This window comes from Emys orbicularis, chromosome 2 (genome assembly GCF_028017835.1).
Source record: "Emys orbicularis isolate rEmyOrb1 chromosome 2, rEmyOrb1.hap1, whole genome shotgun sequence".
Lineage (NCBI taxonomy): Eukaryota > Metazoa > Chordata > Testudines > Emydidae > Emys > Emys orbicularis.
In genome coordinates, this window is record NC_088684.1 from 297,439,752 (window position 1) to 297,460,592 (window position 20,841).

Below are 20,841 nucleotides of genomic sequence, written 5' to 3' on the forward strand. Positions count from 1 at the left end.
GGGCAGCTCCCTAAAAGAGAGGTACCAAGCCCTGTAAGGGTGGCACTCAGGGGGAAGCAGAGCCAGGGCCTGGAGCTCCCTGAATCCACAGAACCAGGATGCTGACTAGGAAGGCTGCGGAAGATCCTCTGCTGCCCAAGTCCTCTGGATAAGCAGAGGAACCTTCTTGGAATTGTTTTAGTTCCTTAGAGCCCAGGACGCTCAGCCTGGGCCTCTCAGACTGACAAGGGGTTAAAGAAACCCACCTTTGACTTAAGAGACTGACTTGTTTGCCTTGCAAGACAAGCCGGGTGGATCCAGACTGCGTTGGGGTTGCAGGACTGTTCTACTTTCCCTTTTTGTTCAACGACTGCTGGGGGAGGGCAGAACTACTCTCCTGAGACTTGTATCTGGAAACACACAGCTCCTCTGCAGATCAACTCTGTAACAACCCCAGCACCCAAAGGAAGACACCGGGAACAAAAGGAGGTGCCCCTACCCACGCCCCAAAGGGGGCACTCTAGAGGTAAATCCTTTGACACCTGCCATGCTGTGTGTGGCCAGAAGGATATTCTGGGATTTTGTAATGAGCATCCTGGAACTCCCTGGGAACTGCTGCCGTTTCCTATATTCATCTCAACGTGGAGGAGAGAAGTGATTCATTCCATCAGAAAGTCTAATTTGATTGAAATCTTGCTGAATCAATTGGTGGCCAGGACTGGAGACTGTGGCGAGCAGAATTCCAGCAGAGTCCAGGCATTGGGGAGTGGATATTGCTGATATCCTAGAATCCATCCTGGAACTGCAGGCCCTGCCCCAGAAAAGGGGAAGTGAGGGCTCAGGCTGCTGATCGAGATGTCGTTCTATCCCACTGGAGGGACCTGCTGTCTACGGCTTGTCACTGCGATGAATGCCCCTTTGGGATCAGGACCCCTCCTAGTGCCAGAAACAACTCTGTGGGAACCTGGCATGGGGATTGTGGCTGCAGAGCTTCTGACTGGGCACTGAGACTGGCTGTCGGTCATCTCTGGCGGGTGGGGGGGTGGGGGGGCTTGTCATGACCGTGGGACTCCAAGTGAAGTTATAGATTAAAGGGTTATGGATTCTGACGTACCATGTAGCTGCCCAGAGCCAGTCATTCTGGGTGGTACTCCTAGCTTGGCTGGGCAGTGGACTGTGCTCTGCAGATCTAAACTGCCCATTTGGCACTCCCATACTACAGTGAGAGGCACTATAGGAAAAACCTAGTGTCACTGAGCAACATGGTGCATTGCTTAAAAAGAGGAGACTGGGGGGTAGGGCAGTTAACTGAGGGGTGTATTTCTAGCTCAGCCACTGAGCTGCTGGGTGATCCTGGGCCAGTTTCTGTGCCTCTGTTCCTCTCCCTGTCTTGGATTGTGAAGCCCTTGGGGCAGAGACCATCTCACGATGTGACTGTACAGCGCCCGGTTCCCAATCTCTCTGGGGGCCTCCAGGGCTGCTGCTCTGACTACTAATAAAAGGGAAGACCTGGTACCTTGTGAGAATTTTCGGAATTCCTCAAGGGCGTTGGTGTGAGAGAGACAAGGTGGGCGAGGTTGTATCTTTTCTCTGGTGGTAAAAGAAACAAGTCGCTGTCAGAAGACAGGATAGGGGGCTGGATGGACCTTTGGGCTGACCCAGTTTGGCCGTTCTTTCAAGCTACACCACCCTTCTGCAGGGCTGGGGATCCTCGTTCTCAGACAAGCGAATGAGAGTCCAGCGTGACGGGGTTAGGGCCGATCTACACAGCCCTGCCGGCCCTGGGAGCAAGGGGCTTTCAAGGCCGGCCCAGCTAACCTGGCTGCAGTGTTACCCAGAAGTGAGGATGGGGGCGGCAGATCTTACTGCAGGCCTGCACCCATGTCCAAGGTTTCTGCTGCAGCCCTCAGGGTTATCAGCCTAACCCGGGCTAAGGGGTGTGAGGAAGAAGGGAGCCAGGCTTGTTGCCGGGCAGATGAGAGGAGATGGGGGAAGGCTGCAGGGTGCTCACCTGGCCCAGGGAGTTGGAGCCTTGTGATTGGGTGAACCCTGGAGGATGGAGGGCTGCCTAAGCCAATCGGAGTGGGGAGGAGGGGAGGTCAGCTCTGCCAGAGGGGAGCGCGTGCCCCCCGCCCCCACATGAGGGGAATGCAGCTGCGGCCAATTCCCCCCCTCCCGCCTGAGGGAAGCAGGGGCCACGCCCACTCCCCACTGTCTCTCCCCCGCCTGAGGGGATCGCTCACCCCCCCCACTGTGTCTCTCCCCCGCCTGAGGGGATCGCTCACCCCCCCCCACTGTCTCTCCCCTGCCTGAGGGGTGCACTCACCCCCCCCACTGTCTCCCCCCCGCCTGAGGGGATCGCTCACCCCCCCACACTGTCTCTCTCCCCCGCCTGAGGGGATCGCTCACCCCCCCACTGTCTCTCCCCCGCCTGAGGGGATCGCTCACCCCCCCCACACTGTCTCTCCCCCGCCTGAGGGGATCGCTCACCCCCCCCCACTGTCTCTCCCCTGCCTGAGGGGAGCACGCGCCACCCCCCACTGTCTCTCCCCCACCTGAGGGGAGCACGCGCCACCCCCCACTGTCTCTCCCCTGCCTGAGGGGATCGCTCACCCCCCCCACTGTCTCTCCCCTGCCTGAGGGGAGCACGCGCCACCCCCCACTGTCTCTCCCCTGCCTGAGGGGATCGCTCACCCCCCCCCCCCACTGTCTCTCCCCCCTGCCTGACGGGTGCACTTACCCCCCCACACTGTCTCTCCCCTGCCTGAGGGGAGCACGCGCCACCCCCCACTGTCTCTCCCCCGCCTGAGAGGTGCACTCACCCCCCACACACTGTATCTCCCCTGCCTGAGGGGTGCGCTCACCCCCCCCACACTGTCTCTCCCCCGCCTGAAGGGTGCGCTCACCCCCCACTGTCTCTCCCCCGCCTGAGGGGTGCATTCACCCCCCCCACTGTCTCTCCCCCGCCTGAAGCGTGCGCTCACCCCCCACTGTCTCTCCCCGGCCTGAGGGGTGCACTCACCCCCCCCCACTGTCTCTCCCCCGCCTGAGGGGATCGCTCACCCCCCCCCCACTGTCTCTCCCCTGCCTGAGGGGAGCACGCGCCACCCCCCACTGTCTCTCCCCCACCTGAGGGGAGCACGCGCCACCCCCCACTGTCTCTCCCCTGCCTGAGGGGATCGCTCACCCCCCCACTGTCTCTCCCCTGCCTGAGGGGAGCACGCGCCACCCCCCACTGTCTCTCCCCTGCCTGAGGGGATCGCTCACCCCCCCCCCCACTGTCTCTCCCCCCTGCCTGACGGGTGCACTTACCCCCCCCCACACTGTCTCTCCCCTGCCTGAGGGGAGCACGCGCCACCCCCCACTGTCTCTCCCCCGCCTGAGAGGTGCACTCACCCCCCACACACTGTATCTCCCCTGCCTGAGGGGTGCGCTCACCCCCCCCACACTGTCTCTCCCCCGCCTGAAGGGTGCGCTCACCCCCCACTGTCTCTCCCCCGCCTGAGGGGTGCATTCACCCCCCCCACTGTCTCTCCCCCGCCTGAAGCGTGCGCTCACCCCCCACTGTCTCTCCCCGGCCTGAGGGGTGCACTCACCCCCCCCCCACTGTCTCTCCCCCGCCTGAGGGGAGCACGGGCCGTCCCCAGACTCTCCCCGCCTGAGGGGAGCACGGGCCGTCCCCAGACTCTCCCCGCCTGAGATGGGCATGGGCGGTTCCCCCCTGACTGCCTCCCCGCCATGCTGGAGAAGACAGGTGACCTCCCCAGCCTGCCTTGCTGGAGCGGGATGCAGGCAGCCCCCCCATCCCGCAATTGCCTGCCCCCCGCCCGAGGGAAGCGTGGGCGATGCCCCCCCCACTGCCTTCCCCTCCCGTCTGCCGAAGGGGGGGATGCCCTTCCCGCTGTGCGCGGGGGGGGGGGGGGCGGCACAGGCGATGCCCTGACTGCCTCCCGCTCTGCCCGACGGAGAAGCATGGGTGACCCCCCCGTACCTCTCCCCTGCCTGAGGGGGAGTAGAGGGACCCCCCCGTGTCTATTTTGCCCTGACAGGGGTTTGCTGAGCTACTCCAGGGGAGTCAGGCCCCTTGCTGCCGCAGAGAGCGGAGCGCCCCGGCGCATCGGCCCCTCCCCGCCGCCTCAGGCCTGCGCTGCCTCAGCCAGGTACGTGGGTCCCCCCCCCCACGTGACAGAGCCCGGGAGTGCGGAGCAAGCTGGGCCGGTGAACGCAGGGAACCCCCCGCTGTGGTACCTGGGGGTCGGATGGTGTCACTGCTGCAAACCCGCCTGCCCCGTCCCTTCCTAGGCCCCCTCCCCGGGTCAGTGCGGTACAGAGGGGCCGGGATCGCTGCTCCGGCCCTCGAGGAGTCAGGAGAGGGGATGGAGGGGATTTGAGACTGGTCCTGGAGTGAGCCCCGGGGGTACCTGAGCCCGCCTGGGGCGGGACCCCGGGTTCCCGACTCCCCGAGGCAGCCAGGGGGCGGCACCGCTAGTGAGTAGCGCAGAGCCCAGCCCTGGGACCCCAGAGAGCCGGGGAGGCCCCGGTTGATGGGCAGCTGCCTAGGGGGAGAGCGGCTGTCACGGCCCCTTAGCCGAAGCAGCGCGTTGTTCCTGGAGGCTGAGCTCCGCCTGGGATCCCCTGACTCCGGGAGCCGGGGCTCGCAGGAACCCCCGGCCCGGCTGCAGTGGAAGGGGAGGTGGCGGCGCAGGAGCCATCGCGGCTCTGCAGCCACCTGCCCCGCGGGGGCCCCGCTCCAGCCCGGCCGGTGCCCTGCGCCCCACCCGCCGCCAGGGGCCGCTGCCGGCCCCGCTCCCCGGCCGGCTCCTCCCCGCACGCAGCTCCCGGACCCTGCCAGCGAGTCCGCGGCTCCCGGCTGCGCTCGCTCTGCTCCGCCCGGCAGCGGGGCCGGCCCGTGGCGAGGAGGCGCCGGGACTCTGCCCAGCCCGGAGCGGGAGCGGAGCTCGGGCTCGGCCGGGCCGGGCCTGGCCCCGTTGGGATCCAGCCGCGCGGCTCGTTCCCTGAGCCGGCCGGCGGGCGAGTCTCGTCGTGACTTCCCCGGGTCCCTGCGGAGCAGCCTCGCCCGGTGCCTGCCCGGCCCTTCCCGCCGCCAGCCCGGCCAGCCGGCAGCAGAGCTCCTCGGGCCCGGGGCGCTGCCCCGGGCGGGCGCGCGGGGAAACGCTCATGTCCGCCCCTGGGCCGCGGTGAGGGGCGAGCTCCAGATCCTCCCGCCCGGCCGAGCTCCGGCTGCGCCTGGGCCGGGAACAAAGGGCCATGGCCGAGCGGGCCGCTGCCCAGGTAAGGGCCCGGCGGGGGCTCCCCGAGCGGGGCAGGAAACCGCCTGGCGGAGGAGCCTGGACAGTGGGCCCTCGCGAGCTTCTCCCTGGCCTGGACCCGGGGAGCGCGGTGCTGCCCGCTCGCTCCCGGGGCAGGGCACGCACGGCCCAGGCTGGAAGCTGAATGGGGAGGGGGGTCCTGAACCCCTGGGGCGGAGGCGGGAGCAAGAATGGTCTGGCTGGTGTTTCTCAGACACTGGGGGCAGCTCCGCTTGTGCGGGGCCATTTGCTGCTGGTCTGGGGAGCAGGGACCGGGGCTTTGCTGTTCCCCCAGTTGCAGGAGACCGACCTCCCAGCCGGGCCTGCCCTGGCAGCAGCCAACGCCCCAGCCTGGCTAGGATAGCGGGATCGGGCTTCTGCTGCGGAGCTCGAGGAGAGCACTTCATACCCATTTGTTGTTGAACCATAACTCAGGGTATTGTGTTGCGCACACACAGAGTAGCATCGCAGCCGCCTTCCAGAGGTGGCAGAAATGAGCTTTATGGGACCTTGTGACTATTGGAGAGTCCCTCTCTCTAATGTTTCTGCTTAATGATGATGGTTAATAATACATTCTCTTTTATTTCACAACACTTCAGGTGTGGAGCTTTTATCTTTTGTTTCTCTCATAGTCTGGACTGGAGGGGTGAAATCTTAAAGTGTCTGTTGACTTGACCGATAACTCCACAACCCCATTTCTGTGACTTATATTTCACATCATAACAGACCTTAAGGGCTCTGTGTTGTTAGTAATGGTGGCTTTGTTTCTCTAATTTAATTACTTGGATTTTATTATTCTTTGTATAGCTACTTTAATCCCCCAGAGTTCAAAAGCTTTTCATAAAAGGTATACATATTTACTGGGATCCCTAAACAGAGAGACCTCTAGGTGGAATGGAATGTGCCTTCTTTACCAGTGTGTGCAAAACATGTACACAAAGTCAAGGACCGGATATCAAAAATGCCTATTAAACTAATTCTGTGGGCGAAATCTACGAAGAAGGAAAGTCCAGTATTCTCTTGTTAATACCATGACGCTTGTGGAAAGTATTAAGGAATGTTAAATTACCACAAAGAGTCACAGAGGGTCCTGTGGCACCTTTAAGACTAACAGAAGTATTGGGAGCATAAGCTTTCGTGGGTAAGAACCTCACTTCTTCAGATGCAAAGCTTATGCTCCCAATACTTCTGTTAGTCTTAAAGGTGCCACAGGACCCTCTGTTGCTTTTTACAGATTCAGACTAACACGGCTACCCTTCTGATACTTGACACAAAGAGTCAGGTTCTCACTTTTTCTCTCTCATCTGAAGGTATGTCTACGTTGCACACCACTGGCCACGGCTTGTAGGGTATGTGTAGCTGCACGCTGCAGTGATAGGTAGGCTGCAACCACCCTGCAGTATGTAGCTACACCCAGCAATGAAAGGCTTTAGCAGGGGGAGGCAGCGGGGAAAGGCTTCTGCAGTGAGGAGTTGCTGGAACCTTTCCTGCTGCCTCTTCCCTGCCAGAGCCTTTCCCCGCTGCTGGAGTCTTTCACTGTGGTGGGGAAAGACTCCGGCAGTTCCCTGCTGCCAGAGCCTTTCCTCGCTGCAGAGATCTGCTGGAGCCTTTCCCCACTGTCTTCCCCACTGCTAGAGCCTTTCCTTGCAGTGGTGAAATGCTCCAGCAGCAGGGAGACAGTGGGACACTACACTGCTAAATCTAGCAGTATATACAAGGGAGGCACAGCTTGGGCTTGTAGAGAGCTGTGTAGGGTACAAACCCGAAGATTCTGCCATGTCTTTACTCGCCTAAGCAGTGCCTCACCGTCTGCACTGCCGTTTTTACCTGTGCTGGGGGGCATGTATTGTATGTACTCTATACACTGCCATAGGGAGAGTGCAGTGTAGACATACCTTGAAAGATGGCACCTCAGTAGCACAGTGCCTCTTGAATTTCTGATGAATCTTTGCTTAGACATCAGTGCAGAACCAAATCGCCAAAACCATTTCCAGCAGCAGCCAGGGTCTCCCTTCCAGGTTTTCCTCCTGAAAACTGACAAGACACATCCCTTATTTTGTGTATTCGAGTGAGAACGTAACCTAAGGATGGTATAGGAGTGAGCTTCTTAATGGCTTCAAATCCATACTGTGACTCTCAACAATCTAAATACTACTTAAGAGTCTGGCACACGTAGGGAAAAGGGACTACAGACATATAAGAGAGTGATGTTAATTTCCCCTTTTCTAAATCAATTAAAAGATTGAAAAATAACTCTCCCTTTAACTGAAGTCTGTGGGTCCCCTAGATATGAGCAGTAGCTGGACATATGCACTGACTGCTTTTTGAAACCCATGGGAATGTCCCCATAAGACTTAAGATCCAATACTAGGTATTACTAAGAGCGGGAGACTCTTGCCCTGTTTCTCTCTCTAGCTGACCATGTGACCACAACTCCATGTCTAATATCTGTCTTTGCAAACAGGGTCCAGAACTGGATGCAGTGACACAGTGCCCATCTCCTTTACCGCCTCCCATTGTCCCTGAACGAACGTCTGAAAGAGAAACTCAGACTGCAGAGATTTCCCTGACTGTTGTGGCAGCAATTCAAGCCGTAGAGAGGAAGGTGGATTCTCATGCCACACGGTTGTTGGATCTGGAGGGGAGAACTGGGATGGCTGAGAAGAAATTAATAGACTGTGAGAAAACAGCAGTGGAGCTTGGCAACCAGTTGGAGAGTAAATGTGCTGCGCTAGGAACTCTGATCCAGGAGTACGGGCTGCTGCAGAGGAGGCTGGAGAACATGGAGAACCTGCTGAAGAACAGGAACTTCTGGATCCTGAGACTCCCCCCAGGCACTAATGGAGAAGTCCCTAAGGTAACAATATCTCAGCTAGTGCTGGCAGGGAAGACTAAATGTTCAACCAGTCTCTAGAGCTTTGCATGCAAGCTCAAGCCTGCAGTTTGGGTGCAGAATTAGAGGCACATTTTACAAGTGCCTACTGCAGACTAGAGAACAGTAGCACATATGCTATGGCTGGAGTCAGGGGTTGGAGGGGGAGCTGGGAAGAAGTGAGCCCTGGTGAGAGTTAATTAAACTAGGAGCTCAAAGAAATTCAGAAATAAAACTGCCCCTTAATAGCTTCTTGCCTCTTTTCCCTCTTGGGAGCTGTTTGTGGGAAGTGGATCAGAGGAGAATGTCCCTGTTGTGAATAAAAATGATATTAACATAAGAACAGCCATACTGGGTCAGACCAGTGATCCATCTAGCCCAGTATCCTGTCTTCTGACAGTGGCCAATGCCAGGAACTTCAGAGGGAATGAACAGAACAGGCAATCATCAAGTGATCCATCCCCTGTCATCCACTCCCAGCTTCTGGCAAACAGAGGCTAGGGACACTCAGAGCATGGTGTTGCATCCCTACCCATCCTGGCTAATAGCCATTGATGGACCTGTCCTCCATGAACTTATCTAATTTTTTTGAACCTTGTTCTAGTCTTGACCTTCACAACATCCCCTGTCAAAGAGTTCCACAGGCTGACTGTGCGTTGTGTGAAGAAGTACTTCCTTTAGTTTGTTTAAAACCTGCTGCCTATTAATTTCATTGAGTGACCCCTAGTTCTTGTGTTATGGGCAGGAGTAAATAACACTTCCTTATTCACTTTTTCCACACTGGTCAAGTTTTTATGGACCTCTATTATATCCCCTCTTAGTCGTCTGTTTTCCAAGGTGAAAAGTCCCAGTCTTTTTAATCTCCCCTCATATGGAAGCTGTTCTATACCCCAATCATTTTTTTTGCCCTTTTCTGTGCCTTTTCCAACTCCAATATATATTTTTTTGAGATGGGGTGACCAGAACTGCATGCAGTATTCAAGATGTGTACACACCTTGGATTTATATAGATGCATTATGATATTTTCTGTCTTATCTATCAGAGGGGTAGCCGTGTTAGTCTGTATCCACAAAAACAACGAGGAGTCCGGTGGCACCTTAAAGACTAACAGATATATTTGGGCATAATCTTTCGTGGGTAAAAAACCCACTTCTTCAGATTAAGCTTTCGTGGGTAAAAAACCCACTTCTTCAGATAATGCATCTGAAGAAGTGGGTTTTTTACCCACGAAAACTTATGCCCAAATAAATCTGTTAGTCTTTAAGGTGCCACCGGACTCCTCGTTGTTTTTGTCTTATCTATCCCTTTCCAAATGATTCCCAACATTCTGTTCGCTTTTTTGACTGCTGCTGCACATTGAGTGGACGTTTTCAGAGAACTATCCACTGACTCCAGGATATATTTCATGAGTGGTCACAGCTAATCTACACCCCCATCATTTTGTATGTATAGTTGGGATTATGTTTTCCAATGTGCATTACTTTGCATTTATCAACATTGAATTTCATCTGCCATTTTGTTGCCCAGTCACTCAGTTTTGTGAGATCCCTTGTAACTCTTAGTTAAGTCCAAAGCAGACTGCAATCTTGAGTAATTTTGTATCATCAGTGCTACCTCACTGTTCACCTCTTTTCCCAGATCATTTATGAATATGTAGATCAGCACTGGTCCCAGTACAGACCCCTGGGGGACACCACTATTGACCGCTTTCCATTCTGAAAACTGACCATTTATTCCTACCCTTTGTTTCCTGTCTTTTAACCAGTTACTGATCCATGAGAGGACCTTCCCTCTTATCCCATGACTGCTTTTTTTGCTTAAGAGTCTTTGTTGAGGGACCTTGTCAAAGGCCTTCTGAAAGTCTGAGTATACTGTATCCAATGGATCACTCTTGTGCACATGTTTGTTTGACTCCCTCAAAGAATTCTAATAGATTGGTGAGGCATGATTTCCCTTTTCAAAAACTGTGGTGACTCTTCCCCAACAAAACGTGTTCATCTATATTTGATAATTCTGTTCTGTACTATAGTTTCAATCAATTTGCCTGGTACTGAAGTTAGGTTTGCTGGCCTGTAATTGCCGGGATCACCTCTGGAGCCTTTTTTTGAAAATTGGTGTCACATTAGCTATTGTCCAGTCATCTGGTACAGAAGCTGATTTACGTGATAGGTTACATACCACAGTTAATAGTTCTTCAATTTCATATTTGAATTCCTTCAGAACTCTTGGGTGAGTACCATCGGGTCCTGATGACTTATTACTCTTTAATTTATCAATTTGTTCCCTAAGCTTCCTCAGATTTGTCATTTAAAGAGAATGGCTCAGGTATGGGAATCTCTCTCACATCCTGTGCACTGAAAACCGATACAAAGAATTCATTTAATTTGTCTGCAATGGCCTTATCTTTGACTGCTCCATTAGCACCTTGATTGTCCAGTGGTCCCACTGATTGTTTAGCCAGCTTCCTGCTTTTGATGTACTAAATTTTTTTTTCCTGTAGGGATTTTTTAAAGTAGGGATTTCTCAGATCCAGTTCATTAGGATTTGGGGTTAATGGTTCATGGCTGGCAGTCTTCTTCCAGGAGCCAGACTTCTTCTTAGTGTATGCACAATGTGTCTCAGGTGGCACATGACCAGGATTCATCATTGTATTTGGTCCTCTGGCTGGATCATTAGCTTCCACGACCAAGGCCTGGTACTGACGGGGAGTGTGACGTGAACGCTGATCCATGCCCCCAGTAGCCAGACTGATTCCCTGATATTACAAGCTGCTATTAGTGAGGCTACCAAGCAGCAGAAAAGAGCAGGTAAAGGGTGTCTGAGGCTAGGGAAGGGTGGCAGGAAGCAACAGATGGGTGTTTTCTGGTGCCAAGCAAAAGGGCATAGCTGGGACTCAGGAGACAGGCTTGATGTACTTAAAATTGGGACTAGGTGAACAATGCAACCAAAGAAAAAAATAAAAGTTCCTTTAGTGTTCATTCATATTTGCATTGACAGCTTTTGCACTTCACAAATATTTTAGCAAGCATGTTTACTGGTGGAAATGTCATGAAAATGGTATTTAAAAAAACAAAACATTGCTGCATATTCATAGAGACTATCACATTTATAAGTGTGAATACTTGACTGGAAACTTCATTCTGTGTCATAGTCATCCAATCGGAACTGAAACAAAGGCTGTGTGTCCAATCCAAACTGCTCCTTTCAAATATTCATAACAAAGTCCTTGCAAATTAGCTACAGCTTGAAATTATCTGCAGAAATAATTAGTTGGCAAATAACCTTGAAAACTGCAATCTGATGATTTGCATCAGGTGGAATTCACCGTATGAATGAATGATTATGAAATATTTGCCCAGCGTTTCAGAAAAGAGCTGCCTCTATGTGTATCTGAAAACTAAACATTTCTGAATCAGATTTGTATTATAACTAGTGACAGTCCAAAGCTGTGAACCTCAGATCTGGAACAGAATTTCCCCAGAGTTCTGGAGCAGTTGAACATGGGGTTTGAGGTCAGCTCCTTCACAGAAATGAGGATCAACCATGATGCCTGATTCTGATCTCATTTAATAATTTGACACAATAATAACTTGTATTAACAATAATAAATTATAACTTGAATAATTTCAGTGGCCTTGGTCCCAGTTTATATTGATGTGAGATCAGAATCAGATCTGTGGGGTTTGGATAAATTCTGATCTGGATTTGAAGCCGGCAGTGTTCAGAGCCAGGGTTTCAATTGAGATCCATTATGTTGTGGAAATAGGAATCTGAGAATTGTTTCCAGATACACATGGGACTAGATTTCTGTGTTGTGGATTCTTCACCTCACTGAATTAGCTTTGACATCTGAGTGGGGTGGAGAGAGGTTTTATTCCCCTTTCACTGAAGTTAAGGAATCAGATGCCAAGATATAAGTGTTGCAGAAGGTGCTAAGTGTGTAACATTTGTGATTCCAGGTGCCCGTGACATTTGATGACGTCTCAGTCTATTTCAATGACAAGGAGTGGGAGAAACTAGACGAATGGCAGAAGGAACTGTACAAGAATGTAATGAAGGGCAATTATGAATCTTTGATCTCCTTAGGTAAAGTTCAGTTTTCACCTGTTTGTTATAAATGGACTTCAGAGATTTTACAGGCTGGTGGGTCAGCATGTAGTGTCCCCAGTGCCTTTATGATTGAAGGTCAGCTCCCTTTTAAAAGTAGACTTAAAAATATTCCTCCTTCCATTGCTTTCTAGCTTTGGGTAGTGACTGGACATGTGTGTGTTCATCCCTTATAAATAAGGCTATGATTTTTTTTTCACGGAGATCGTGGAAGTCACGGAATCGGTGACTTCCAGCGACCTCGGTGACTTTAGCCCCTGGTGGTGGGGGGCAGAGCTCTGAGTGGCCCTGGAGCTCTGAGCGAGTCCCCACAGCTGCCTAGCCGTTTCCCGACAGTGTGGGGACCCTGCAGCTGAGGTTCCCATTTTGTCATGGATATTTTTAGTAAAAGTCCCGGACAGGTCACGGTCTTCCGTGACTTTTTCTTTATTGCCCGTGACCTGCCCGTGACTTTTACTAAAAATATCCATAACAAAATCTTAGTCTTACTTATAAACACGGTTAGGCGATCCTCACATAAGGGCAGAGACATGCTGGCAGAGCAGCATGGGAAAAGCCTGCATTGGCTGCTTATGCTGCACCTATTTGCTGGATAAACACAGGACACAGGTCTCCAAAACTCTTAATCCAGTGGGGCCTTTAAGGAATGCGGAGTTCACTTTAAAATGGTGCTTTGGATATAAAAGCTGCTGTAGACATGCCGTATAGACACACAATGAAAGGCTGACTTTCAGCATTGACCTAGTGCTGCTCCCGTTTAAGTCAATGGGAGTTTTACCACTGACTTCAGTGGGAGTGGAGTTGGGCCAATGCTGAACTCCTCTGAAACGTCCCCCCCAAAATCTCCTTCGCTAAAGGGTGGTGATTGGTCATCACTTCTGGAATCTGGGGGTGGGGGAGAAGTGACTCTTATGGAAAGTGGCGAGGAATGGTTCCTGTACGCAGATACTTTTCAAATCATTATGATCGAGAACAAGTGCCCTAAAGGGACACTGTCTAGGTGCTTTCAGACTCTGAGTTAAATGTAATTTCAGGTCTTATGTTGGTTCCTGTGTCCTCCTGCTAATTTTTGTGACTTTATTGCATTTTAAAATAAACTCTCCTGTTGCTATTTGAAGCCCCCTGTGCATGAGGGTGGGTGTGTAATTTCCAGCTCAAGCAGAGATACCTGTGCTAGCTCTGATCAAGCTGGTGTGCTAAAAATAGCAGTGTAGGTGCGATGGCACAAGCAGAGGGAGGGACTGTTCGCCCCGAGTACAAACCCATCTGAAACTCTAGGTAGTTACTCAGGTGGTTAACCTCTCCTGCTGCTTACGCTACCGTGGCTACACTTCTATTTTTGGTGTGCTATGTCTCCTTGAGCTGGGAATCCAGTGTAGACGTACTGCCCCTCTCCCCCCCAAAAAACACACACAGGAGAAATAGTAGAATTGCCTGTGCAGGCAGTGCTGTCAGCTGCACACTGAACAAATTGGAAAAAACAGAGGAATAACTTTTGCCTACTCTGACGGTTACGTTTGTCTTCGATGTTAGTTGTAGCAATAGTGTGTTGCGAGCCCTGTTGAAGTCCATGGGAGTTTTACTGTTGACTTCAGGGGGACCAGGATTTCACCCAGGAAGCTGAAACATTCTCAGTGTGATTATTTTTTGTTTGTTTTGAAGTTGAGGGTGCCCCGTTAATCCTTTCTTTGTACATGAGGGGTCTCAAATTCCATTAGGCCTGGAAATTCCTGATTTTCATCTAGGGAACCCAACCAGATGCTCATGAGATTCATTTCCCTTTTGCAGAGTCTGCATTAAAACATTCTTGTGTCCATTCACTGTACCCACTGAGGAAAGGTGAGGGGAAATGTTGTTAAATAAAGCTTATGGCACAATAATCTCTTTCCCACTAAATAGACTCTGCAATTTCCAAACCTGGTGTTTTGTCACATGTCGAACAAGGAGTAGAGTCACGGGTCAGAGGGCAGCAGGACTCAGATGAGGAGAGAGAAATCGTTACTGACCCCAGTGCAGGTGAGTAGCAGATTAACGCAATACAGGGTAAATGTATTCATTGTAGAATAATGATACGGTGCGTTGCACATCTGGGGGCACTGATTCTGGGCAGAATGCAGAGTTCTACCAGAGATGGAGTAGAGAGAGAGAACAAGGGCAGGAGTATTCTTTGCTGGGTTGCTACAGTGAGGGAAGGACAGAGACAGTAAGGGGAGAGGGAAAGCACAGTTAGGGTTAGAGACAATCTTAGACTCAAGGGAGCAAGGTTTGGACAGGTAATTACTCAGCATCTAGATATAGGTCAGCCTGCAAAATAGTGTCTCTCCAGACTGTGGAGAGTCATGGGAACAGAGCTGTAAGTGGTGGAATGACTCAACAGGGAAGACAATACAGCTGCAGTCAGCAAGTTATCTTCTCATGGGGTTAGTGCTTATAACAAGGAAGGAGAATCAGGTAATATAAGCAGGGAAATGGACAGGGACCCTCTCCCCTGCTGGTGGTTCAGCCCAACCTTTCCAAAGGCCCACCTTCTCCCCTGCCTCCCAAGCAGCCGCTCTTATAGCGCTTCTTTCTATCTATCTACCCCTCCTCACTGTAGTATCTAAGCACCTCACAGTCACTGATGGATTTATCTTCAGACTATCCCTTTGAGGTAAGTGTGCTGTTCCATGTTTTATAGATCAGGAAACTGAGGCACAGGGTAGATTAAGTGACTTGTCCAGGTTAACACAGGCAGTCTGGCTGAGGCAGACACTGAACCCAAGTATCCTGAGTCCCAGTCCAGGGCCCTGTCCATTAACCCATCCTTCCTAGCACGCCTCCCTAAGTGCACCTTTCCAGGCTGAGGGGAAGCTAAGATGGGGTGAACACCCTGTTCACTGTCTCTGCACCTTGTCCCATTCGGAGAGGTGAGGATTAGGGCAACCAGAATGAGCAGCTGGAGGATCAGAGAGCTAAGGTGGAATGAGCTCACTGCGTGGGCAAGAGGCTGGATATGGAGCTGCACAGAAAGGTGATGGAGGGTTGGGGTGAGATGGTCTTGGAGAAAGAGATTATACTGGCTATCGCATTCTGGACCCCCTGAAGATTGCAGTGTTGGGATTTAGGAAGATCATTAACCCCGGGAATGTTTGAGGTGACTGAGGCACTACTAAAGACTTTGGCAGTAGTGGTTTGAGGTCAGGGCAAATCACCTTCTGCAGGAAAACGCAAAAATGGCAAATCAGCCCTAAAATTGTGGTGTCCGCAGTGCCTCAATTTCTTTCCATGATGGGAATGCTCTGTGAATCAGAAAAGGATTATTGCTAATGGTTTCTTATATCCCAACTCAGTGGAATGAATCATATCTGGGTTCTCTCTTTATTTCAGCAGGTATAAGGGTTGTGATCAAAACAGAGGAGATTAATCCTGAGGACTGCCCTGAAAACCTGGAGCTGGACAGAATGTTGGAACGATCAGAAGGAAGTTTCCAGAATCCAGACCAGGAAGTAACCCATGGTAGTCCGTATGGCTCAGTAACGCCTCCGAGAAACCCCTCAGGGAACTGTCTGGATGAGTCCACTGAATATAAAACAGATTTCAGTGAAATCAGAAGAGTCATTGTTCAGCAGGGTAACTGCACAGGTGAGTGGCTGTATGTGCTGAATGTGAGAAAAGCTTTAGGCCAAGGAGAAGACATGTATTACATCAGAGGAGCTGAGCAAAAGCAAGACTGTATGAATGTACAGAGTGAGGAAAAGCTCCAGGGTACAGCAGTGATGTACAGTGCAGCAGAGAATCCATACGGGAGGGAAGCCCAGAGTCTGCCTGGGTTGGGGGAAACTTTTAAGCAAAAGAACAGACTTAAATCCCACCAGAAACCCATGCAGGAGGAACACCTGTGGAAGTAGTGACCATGAGAGCAGCAGAAGTCACACATCAAGTCAGGGGACTCCAGAGAAAGACACACCAGACACATCTAGTAAATGTCAGAAACATCTCTCTGAAGACCAGTCCTACTGCACAGCAGAGACTTCATTCATTAGTCTGTAACAGGTCACTAGCATGTTCCTGGTGGGGTGAAGGCTTCGACCACTCTTTGTGTCCTATTAGACATCAGAGACTCGAGAGTGAGACACCTTGCCAATGCATTGAGTATGAGAGGAACTCTACAGTGCAACATCTTGTAAAATGCCAGTGAGCCCACACTGCAGACACTCACTACATGGAATGGAGGAAAGCATTAGCCAACCATATCCGCTTCTCCATCACCAGCTAGTCTGCTCAGAAACTGGATCAAAACACTGAAGAACTAAGTGCTTCAGAGATAAACAAGCTCGGATATCCCCAAACAATGCTTTCCCTGAGGGTTTACCACACCCTAGTCAGCTGTCGAAAGCAACCCCCTCTGGGTAGAAGAAAACTGCTGTGTAAATACTACGAGCTAAAATAGGATTAAGGTAAAATTGGAAGTGTGTTAGGATGACTGTTACCTAGGAACTAGAGTTAAGTCTTGTAACCTGTCAAAGGGCTTATTCCTACAAGGCAAGGAATTGGGTATAAAGTTATTGGTGGAACCTGCTAAGGGAGAGCAGACACCCGGACTACCTACCGGGCCTATATGTACACCTTGGACATTCTGTGCCATGTAGCGTGACTGGGAACTAATCAAATACCATGGCCAGTGGAAAGCAGAATCTACCTCATACTTAACCCAGAGGGGCCTGATCACCATGCCAAGTTTTCCAGGAAGACCCAGAGTGATGGTTAACTGGGTCCTGTGATTAGTGCAAATATTTTTCATTCTGCTAAGTCTGTCTTGCTAAAGTGGGCAAAAAGGAGAAGCCAGCCTCGTCCTAGTTCTTTGTGGTCATAGTGATTTCTTCCCGTTTTGCCTAACACATCCTTTTCCTACAATTGGGGAATGCAGAGGGAGAATCCTAAAACAAACCTAAAATGGATCAAATTGTTTTAGCCAAATTAACATTATCCCATCCAGGACTTTACCATCCAAAGTGAAACTCGGATGAAAGTCCCCCCACCTTGTAACTAAGTATTATGTGCTGCTTTATGGTATTTTGTGTTGCCAAGATCTCTTTGGCTTTTGTGAAGATCAGTAAACACCCCATACACACACACCTTTTTTTTTTTTTTTTAAGAAACCTTTTCTTGTTTCTCTCAGTAGCTGGCAGCCAACTATTTATCTGGGTTATATGTGCATTCCTCTGTTTTCTCACCTATCCCCTACCCACACACAGTGAATTGGAACAATTTTTGACAAGACTTTTAGTTAGCTTATTTCATAGATATGTTTAGCTCCATCCTAGGTGATCCTTGATACACGTGATGATAATTTGCTGCTTAGGTGGTGGTGGTGTAGTGCTGTCCTATAGGACCTGAGCTGTCTCTCACTTACAATCCCTGACTCTCTCGCGTGTAAACGCTAATAATAGCTTTGTGTAGATACAAATGGCAAGACCGAACCAGACTCCTGCTGCAGGACTTAAGGCTGGCAAACAAGCGCTCTTCTCAGGTTGGGGGCTGCACAGTGTCTGATCTTGCTGAGAATGATCTATATTCAGCCAATATTTTTTTAACAAGGGGATACCACAGAATTGTGTCCCTGAAGTGTATGCCAAGCCACATTTGTTTCAGGGAGAAGTGGGTGAGGGGACTGCTGAATAGATTAATTTGTTTTCCTATTTAAACAAATATGCCTTCTCATACCCAAGTCGGGAGGCAGCGTTGCTGAGGAGCTATGCTTAAATTAAGCCACACTTGCTGGAGAGGTTTCCTCAAAAAATATCCTGAGTATACAGACAATTTAGCTCAGTGTTCATTTGGCGTTGATCTAAAGCCCATTGAAATGGGATTTTATAGGGAGATCTGCACAGGTCCATCCCCAGGGGATGTTTTTTAAATCCTTGCGATTCAGTGAAATCTAATCCATTTCAAATGCAAAAAGAATTGTGCTTCAGAAGAATATTTACAACGAAAGCCCCGGGCTAAGTCCTCTCTGGCAGGGTCTGATGTATCCAGATCCAAAGAGGGAAGTGACTTTACCTGAGACAGGCAAATTGCCCCACACTGTCTCTCAATTTGAAAGCAGAATTTTTAAAAAGGGCTCCTGGGAGCCCCTGCCAGCACATCACTGACATGTGGAAGAGCGAGGACAGATTAACGCAAGGCTTCTAGCCTTGAGAGCAAAGTTCCCAAGAGTGATGATGGAGCCGAAGTCCTTGCACAGATTCCTGCCAAGCTGCGTTAACCTGGTTGCAGTGTCAGTTGTGCCCTAATAGCTCTGTGCAACAGGGACAGCTAAAAGCCTGATACTCTCAAAACAAAATCTAAGAAAATGGCAGCAAATTGCTGAGCAGCTCTAAAACAGTGGAATCTGTGATGTTCTTCCAGAGCTGATTCGCCAGTGTCCTTGGTAATGTCCTAGAATTCCCAAACATTGAGACAGGCAAGCAACATCTTTTGACCGCCTCTCTAAGTAGCAAATCCAGAGGGTTTCTCCAGGAACTCTGGCAGGAATTCCTTGCCAGAAGATGTTGTGAAGGCCAAGATTATAACAGGGTTCAAAAAAGAACTAGGTAAGTTCATGGAGGATAGGTCCATCAATGGCTATTAGCCAGGATGGGCAGGGATGGTGTCCCTAGCCTCTGTTTGCCAGAAGCTGGGAATGTGCGACAGGAGATGGATCACTTGATGATTACCTGTTCTGTTCATTCCCTCTGGGGCACCTGGCACTGGTCACTGTTGGAAGACAGGCTACTGGCCTAGATAGACCTTTGGTCTGACCCAGTATGGCTGTTCTTATGTTCTTATGTCACTTTGCTCCTAAAAACTCTTCAGCAATTTCCATTGTGTATCAAGAATGTCTTAATCATAAGAGGCTTCCTTTATCCTAAGCAGATGAAATTAATGATGTCTTGGTTCTCTTTTAAATTCTCCCAGATGATGGGATTGTGATCAAAACTGAGGAGGAGGATGATCCTGACACCCTGGAGCCATATGCCATGTTCTCAGGCAGAGCAGAGCAGCAGATTTTCCAGAATCATGAGCAGGGGACAACCTGTGAGGCTCAGTGCAGTTCCAAAATGCAACAGAGAAACCTAATCGGAAACAGGCCAGGGCAATCTGCTCCCTGTGAAAGAGACTCCAGTGAAACGAAGACGGTCATCGTCCACCAGAGAAACCGCACCAGGGAAAGACCTTATATCTGCCCTGAGTGTGGGAAAAGCTTCATGCTGAAGATCAACTTTATAATCCACCAGAGGAACCATCTCAAAGAGGGGCCCTACGAATGTAATGAGTGCGACTTAAGCTTCAGGATCAAGCAGCAGTTTATCCTGCACCAGCGCAGCCACACACGACGGGGAGTCGGCCCAGCCCGGCGTGTGGAGAACTTCAGAGACAAGCACAGCCTCAAGCCAGAGCAGAGAACGCCACCGGCAGGGAAACCCTATAAATGCACAGAGTGTGAGAGCAGCTTCAGCCACAAGTCGAGCCTCAGCAAACATCAGATCACGCACGTGGGGGAGCGGCCGTACACGTGCAGTGAGTGCAGGAAGAGCTTCCGGCTGCAGATCAGCCTGATCATGCACCAGAGGATCCACACTGGGAAGAGCGAGATGTCCTTCATATGCCCTCAGTGTGGGAAAAACTTTAGTCGCCCCTCCCATCTCCTCAGGCACCAGAGGACTCACACGGGGGAGCGGCCCTATAAATGCACCCAGTGCGAGAAAACCTTCAGTGAGAAGTCCAAGCTTACCAACCACTACCGCATCCACACGCGGGAGCGGCCGCATGCCTGCACTGAATGCGGCAAAGGCTTTATCCGCAAGCACCACCTGCTGGAGCACCAGCGCATCCACACTGGGGAGCGACCCTACCACTGCACTGAGTGCGGCAAGAACTTCACTCAGAAGCACCACCTGCTGGAGCACCAGCGGGCTCACACTGGCGAGAGGCCCTACCCCTGCACTGAGTGCACTAAGTGCTTCCGATATAAACAGTCCCTTAAGTACCACTTGAGGACGCACACGGGGGAGTAGGAGCCAATGGGAGCTGCACCCCACCTGGGCATTTGAGTCAGGAGTCTTTGTGGAAGGAAGCAGTGGTGCAACAGTGTGTAGGGACTGATAATTTGATGTAAAACAAATAAAGCAAATAACATGCAGCAAAATTTAAAAGAACAGAAAAAGCTAATTTAGGGTAAATATTCATCATAATGTACAGGATATTTTGCTGAAGTAGGACTAACTGCTTTTTAAATCTATTCTTTTTGATAATAAATGTGAAGTAACTTTTATTTGATAAGCAAATTTAAGATTTCATTTTTTTTAAATATATAATTTTACACTGTACATCGTACCTTTTAATCTGGAAAATCCCAAAGTGGTTTACATGCCTTCTACAGGGATCGTCTCACCTGCTGCTGAGATGCAGCTGCCCCCGGGTGGAACATGGCATCTCTTTAACCGTGCACAGCAATAGTATGTGCTCCAATCCCGGTCGAGATTATTAGTATATCCACACAGAAACTACAACAAGAATTTTGTATGGATTATTTACATGTAAAATGATAAAGG

The 20,841-nt window shown here is 50.7% G+C and overlaps 2 protein-coding genes across 2 annotated transcripts; one reads left to right on the forward strand and one right to left on the reverse strand.

Annotated features, from left to right (window-relative positions):
* Window positions 1–4,563: 4,563 nt before the first annotated feature.
* Window positions 4,564–5,535, reverse strand: LOC135873898 (collagen alpha-1(I) chain-like). The gene has a single exon (XM_065398506.1). The coding sequence runs from the start codon at window positions 5,533–5,535 to the stop codon at window positions 4,564–4,566; it is 972 nt and encodes a 323-aa protein (XP_065254578.1).
* A 2,326-nt stretch (window positions 5,536–7,861) lies between these two features.
* On the forward strand, window positions 7,862–20,615 carry ZNF777 (zinc finger protein 777). The gene is made up of 5 exons (XM_065400248.1): window positions 7,862–8,145; window positions 12,121–12,247; window positions 14,168–14,284; window positions 15,635–15,889; window positions 19,205–20,615. Exons 1-5 carry the CDS (start codon window positions 7,942–7,944, stop codon window positions 20,302–20,304), a joined length of 1,803 nt encoding a protein of 600 aa, XP_065256320.1. The 5' UTR covers window positions 7,862–7,941; the 3' UTR covers window positions 20,305–20,615.
* Window positions 20,616–20,841: the final 226 nt, after the last annotated feature.

Bases quoted from the DNA above. Each gene is read 5' to 3' on its own strand.
- LOC135873898 (XM_065398506.1), bottom strand. From the start codon at position 5,535: ATGGCCCCGCACAAGCGGAGCTGCCCCCAGTGTCTGAGAAACACCAGC.
- ZNF777 (XM_065400248.1), top strand. From the start codon at position 7,942: ATGGCTGAGAAGAAATTAATAGACTGTGAGAAAACAGCAGTGGAGCTT. The intron at 12,248-14,167 runs GTAAAGTTCAGT...CCCACTAAATAG, and splicing joins TGAATCTTTGATCTCCTTAG to ACTCTGCAATTTCCAAACCT. The intron at 14,285-15,634 runs GTGAGTAGCAGA...TCTTTATTTCAG, and splicing joins CGTTACTGACCCCAGTGCAG to CAGGTATAAGGGTTGTGATC.